Source organism: Egretta garzetta, unplaced genomic scaffold (assembly GCF_000687185.1).
Source record: "Egretta garzetta isolate BGI_Z169 unplaced genomic scaffold, ASM68718v1 scaffold486, whole genome shotgun sequence".
In the NCBI taxonomy this organism is placed as follows: Eukaryota; Metazoa; Chordata; class Aves; order Pelecaniformes; family Ardeidae; genus Egretta; species Egretta garzetta.
The window spans coordinates 552,626-557,798 of record NW_009260126.1 but is presented as its reverse complement, the minus strand read 5'-3'; the positions used below and the strand labels follow the sequence as shown (position 1 = coordinate 557,798).

General features: G+C 38.9%; 1 protein-coding gene across 2 annotated transcripts in view; it reads left to right on the top strand.

Moving 5' to 3' along the window:
* HSPA12A (heat shock protein family A (Hsp70) member 12A) overlaps positions 1-5,173 on the top strand; it is an 85,444-nt gene that overhangs the window by 52,072 nt on the left and 28,199 nt on the right. For both annotated transcript variants that reach the window (XM_035896898.1, XM_009641410.2), the window contains 3 exons: positions 984-1,170; positions 2,079-2,183; positions 4,823-4,939. In XM_035896898.1, the coding sequence (XP_035752791.1) occupies positions 984-1,170; positions 2,079-2,183; positions 4,823-4,939 (409 nt within the window). The remainder of the gene's footprint in view (positions 1-983; positions 1,171-2,078; positions 2,184-4,822; positions 4,940-5,173) is intronic.

The following is a 5,173-nucleotide window of genomic DNA, read 5'->3' as shown; positions in this document are numbered from 1 at the left end:
CTGCTGCATTTAATGGTTGTTCCCATATTCAGTGTTCTGACTTACTTCCTCATCCATTCTGTGAAAGAAGCCTTGTGTTGCTTTCACCTTAATACCTTTGTGCTTCTTGGGTCTTCCTGAAGATACCTTCACAGTCTTGATAAGACAGGATAGTTTTATTCCCTGTTTTAATGGATGGTGGTGAGGGAAATGGTTTGGTGCCTGTAAGATACTTGGGGTCTGGGCGAGTCTGCTTTATTTTTGACTGACTAAATTTTTTACAGTATTTTGGGCATTTAAAATACAAAATCCATCAGCTTCAGGTGAGTAGAGAGTGCAACGCAGAGAGCTCAATGTCTGCAGACATGTCTTCCGAGTGTCAGGTGTCCAGGAAGTTAGGCACGTGGAGAGGCGTTGGTTGAGCTGGCTTGGCTTGCTTCAGAGAGCATTCTGTGACAGAAACAGGGATTTAATCGACTTCTCCGCAGTGGTGGTCAGCTGACTTAAACAGGTCCCTATTTCAAAATGGGGAAAAATATCCCATACAAGTAAGCATGCATGAAGTCTGATGGACTACTGGGTAGGCCGTTTTGAGGATTTGGGTTTTCATTTGTAGTGTTCTTGGATAATTACTTCATTTTTTCTTTTTCCTTACAATATTTATTACATGTGTATGTTTAGTTTGAAAACGTAAGTGTAATGCTGTTTCCCTGTTAATTGTGTGTGGCTTACTTTAAGGAACCTGTATTCTTATCAAAGACAGAGTATGATTATGTCCTTAAAATTACACAACTAACTGCAAAATTTATTGAATTGTCTGAAATTAAAATTACAGTCCTTTTTTCTTGGATGGTTTTGGTATTATGGGGACTGAAACGGGTATCTTTGGAGGGGAAAGCAGTCTGTGCCATCTGCCACCAGATTGTTTTTCTCACGATACACTATTTTTTCTGCTGCTCTGAACATTAGTATCACTTACTGAAGCTGTTTCACTTGTTGGATAGACGATGGGAAGGTGGAGATCCAGGCGTCTCCAATCAGAAGACACCAACTACTATCCTCCTAACGCCAGAGAGAAAGTTCCATAGCTTTGGGTACGCAGCAAGAGATTTCTACCATGACTTGGATCCCACTGAATCAAAGCACTGGTTGTATTTTGAAAAGTTTAAGATGAAGCTACATACCACCGGTGTAAGTAATAACCTACTCTCTTGGATAATGGTGCTTTTGCTACTCAAATCATCTTCCTCTAGACAGTGGTTTAGGTTTTGCCTAAAGATTGTGAACTAAATGTGAAGCAGCTCTATTTCTAAGTTTAGAGAGTAAATAAAGTAAATTGAACTTTTCAGTTAACGTTATGATTCATTTTGCTTCTTGCTCCACTTGGCAAGTGTATTTTGTCAGCCTCCTTTCTAGATCTTAGAAGTTCAATATCTGCTTTGCTTAGATCTTCATGTCCTAATTTTCCGGGGTGAAATTCATAGCTGTCTAGGGAGTCTCTGTGAGGTTGGTTGATTCTATAAATGTAATCAGAAAGCAGAAGTAGAATGTAAGAGCCACTCTAGTGCAGAGGAGCAAATTTACCCAGAGTTCATTGTCAAAACTGCAAATGCAAATCATGCTGTTAGTTTGACGTTATTCCTACTGACCATATTTTTGTCTTTAAACTAAGCCATTCTAGAGTTTTGGGACTTGGCCAGGACTTTCTGTATTGAGGTGTTTTCTGGTTTCATGTGTTGGTGGCAAGCCAAAAATCTATGCTTTTAACTCTGAACTCGGATTAAATATCTTGCATATGCAGCTCTGTTGCAATTAATTACAAATATATTTGTTGTAATTATTTAATATCTAGTCCATATTTCTCTCTTTGCTTGAAGTTATTTGTAGACATGATAGGTGTTTAAAAGCAAAGTCTAAAATAAGCAGCAAATGTCATGCTCCAGGAAGTTCAAGTGATGAGTTAGATCCTCTTCAGAACAATTCTGTCACTTTTTCCTAGCCAGGTGGATAAAGAAGAATTCCCTTTCCTCAAGCAGTGGGAATTAATTTCATGTTTACCTTTTCTTTTTAATAACTTCCAGTTATTTTCTTTCATGTAGAATCTTACCATGGAGACAGACCTGACAGCTGCAAATGGCAAAAAAGTCAAAGCACTTGAGATATTTGCTTACGCGCTGCAATTCTTTAAGGAACAGGCATTAAAGGTAGGGTAATGCTTCCTTATCTAGATTTTCTGTATTTTTAACTGGTATAAATGTGAGCTTAACACTGCTAACCTTGCCAAGCTTTGACCTCAGTAGTATTTGATGTAAACAAAGCAAGGCAGCTGTAGAAACTGTAGGCAGGCTGTAGGCTCTGGAGAGCTTACAGTAGCCTGAAGTGATTTTCTCTTGCACAGGGGAAGCCTGAGTCAGTAGTAATAAGTGTATCGGTGTAATGCAGAGTTCTGAATGTCTTCATACCATCTTAAATATCTTCTATTGCTTTTTTTTTCATGAATAAACGATGATTTGAAAAGAAAATTTAGAAGTGCAGGAGCTGAAACTCGGGAATTAATATTGAGACTGGGTCCTGTCCTTGCCCCCTATGCTTCTGTTGCTGGGACGATGGATTGTTCTGTGTTCATGCAAGGCTCCCTCTTATGAGATGCAATAGGTTGGGCACCTACTGATGTCTCCTGCCCCACCCTGACTTTGTCTTCACCGATTAAGCAAAGGGAAGTCGGATGAGCGGATTTAATTTGTAATAGAAAGATTATTAAAAGCTCATTTATAATTTGGTGACTTGAATCTTACTGTAAGTCTGTACAAAGATGACCTGCTGAGGTGTACAAGCTGGCTAACCTGGTGGACATAGTGTAATTATGCCAGTGCAATGGTCTGTAAAGGCCACGCGATTGCACTGAGAGGTTCAGTATATTACCCTACACGGAATTCTGCACTGGCATGGATATATAGCCTCCGTTACCCAAACCAGCTCAGGTACCTTTGCACAACTCTCCTTTACATAGTTACATAGTTTACACAGTTTTACAGAGTTAAACTGCAGTATGCAGTGCCAAAGAGCCGCAGTTAGGCCGTGGCATTTTGAGCCTGTGCTGACCCTTTGCAGGGGTGAACTTCATGTCATTGTGCTGTGAGATCCTTAATGCATGTTTATGCAAAAAATCTAACAAGCATTAGGGAGAACCAAAAAGTAAGGCAGTCATCTGTTAGGGGTTTAATTTGTAAATTCATACCACGTTCTGATGGACTGCCTCCATTTATGTTGTTGCTTCCCCCCCCCCCTCCCCTGCTGTGGCTGGTGTTGGTAGGGAAAATGCATTTTATTTTTCATTTTCTATTTGAAATGTTGCAATACTGATTTCTTGTAATGTTCTTCTTGGGTCACAAGATTGTTTCTTGTGTTCTCCTGTGAAATACATGTCCACAGTAAACAGTTTTTGAGATTTAAAAATCTCATGTAAACAGTCAAATGTGAGTTAAGTACACATTGGCTTCACATGCACCGCTATAATGTCAACGTGAGCATAGTAGTTGCTGGGTCAAATCAGAATATTCATCTAACCAAGCGTTGTTTAAAATAGCCTTGTTGTTAAAAACTAACCTGCTTTTTTGAAGGAGTTTGATTTATTCTCTGTGAGATCTCAGTCTATTCTTCATGGCTGCAGAGAAAAACTGCAACTCAAATTCCTCATCTTGTCAAAGACTTTCTTAGCTAGATTTTGGGGTTGACTGTAGAGTCACAGACTTGAACCTGTGCATAGTCTGGGGGAATTCTTACTGAATATGAACACTGTTGGGTACAATCCCAAGTATTTGCTGTGCTGCCTGTTCAGGGCTACTTCCTTTCTTGAAGTTCATAAATAAATCCCTGTGATTTGTGAGTGCATGCTGAAACTAATTAGACAAGCGATGTAAATGAGCTGTTACTTTGGACTATAAGCCGTCCCTTCCTAGTGCCCTGTGCCGTATAAAGGTACTACTTTTCTAGCATGGATTTTTGAACGGCAGCATAGCTAAACAAACACAACACCTTGGCACAGCACATGCAGAAACATTTTTTTACATTCTAAAGGCCCGTTGTTCACCTTTCTGAACCTTTCCTTGTTTGGATGGAGATTTAGATAGGACATATGGTAATGACATTTTGCTTGGAACCTTTCCCGAAACATGTCAGTGTATAACCTAATTTGCAAATGCAATACAGACTTTCCTCTTTTTGGGGGGGGAAAATAAAGACAATAAAAGAACTAAACTGGTCTTGAATGTTTGCTTAAAGCAAAATTTCCAAGGAGCAATCAGTCATTTATTTTAAAGGGTTTAACTGTAACTTCCCCTTGTTAACTGAGTTATAAAAATCTGATTTAAAGGTAGGTGGTGTATAAAGAATTCATTGAAAAATCCAGATTGTAAAACATAATGTTCATCAGTAATACCTCAAATATTTTTCTGTGTATTAATCAAGATGCAAGTGTGAATTCTTCAAACTAACAGCAAATCCCACACTGTGACTAGGAACGTACATAAATGTTCTGTAATATTCAGCAGTCCATGAGCTGCTTTTGGAAAAAAATAACTTTTCTACTTCATGTTAAGCAGTAAACTTCTCTATAGGCCTCCTTTAGAAGGCATCAACCCTAATCCCAGCTTCTGGGACAGTAAAGCATTCTTGACAGGTTGGCAATAATTGCAGTAATTCTGATTTGTAGCATAGATGTAACAGGAAGAAAATTGAAAAGAGAAAGTTACTGTTACTGGAGGCAGCAGAAAATATTTTAATTTTTTTTTAATAAAGTTGATGCCCACCATTTTGCATTCACCTCTCTTTTCCTTTTGTTTAGGAGCTCAGTGACCAAGGAGGCTCGGACTTTGAAAACACTGAAGTGAGATGGGTCATTACAGTGCCTGCTATTTGGAAGCAGCCTGCAAAGCAGTTTATGAGACAAGCTGCCTACAAGGTAAGATTGCAGGCTGAGCGTAGAAATGCCTCCACCCCAGCTGATAGGCTAAATGATAAACTGTGTCTGGGACAATTAGCTCTAGTATAAACTGTATAAAAACAGTCCAGAAAAGAGTCAGACTAGAAACATTGAAAGAGAAATTAACTCTACCAAGCAGTAGCTTTAAGTCATTTGTATTCACTTCTTAAATGGCTTTTTCTTTCTAGTTACTTTGATGTGTTGCTGTCCCTC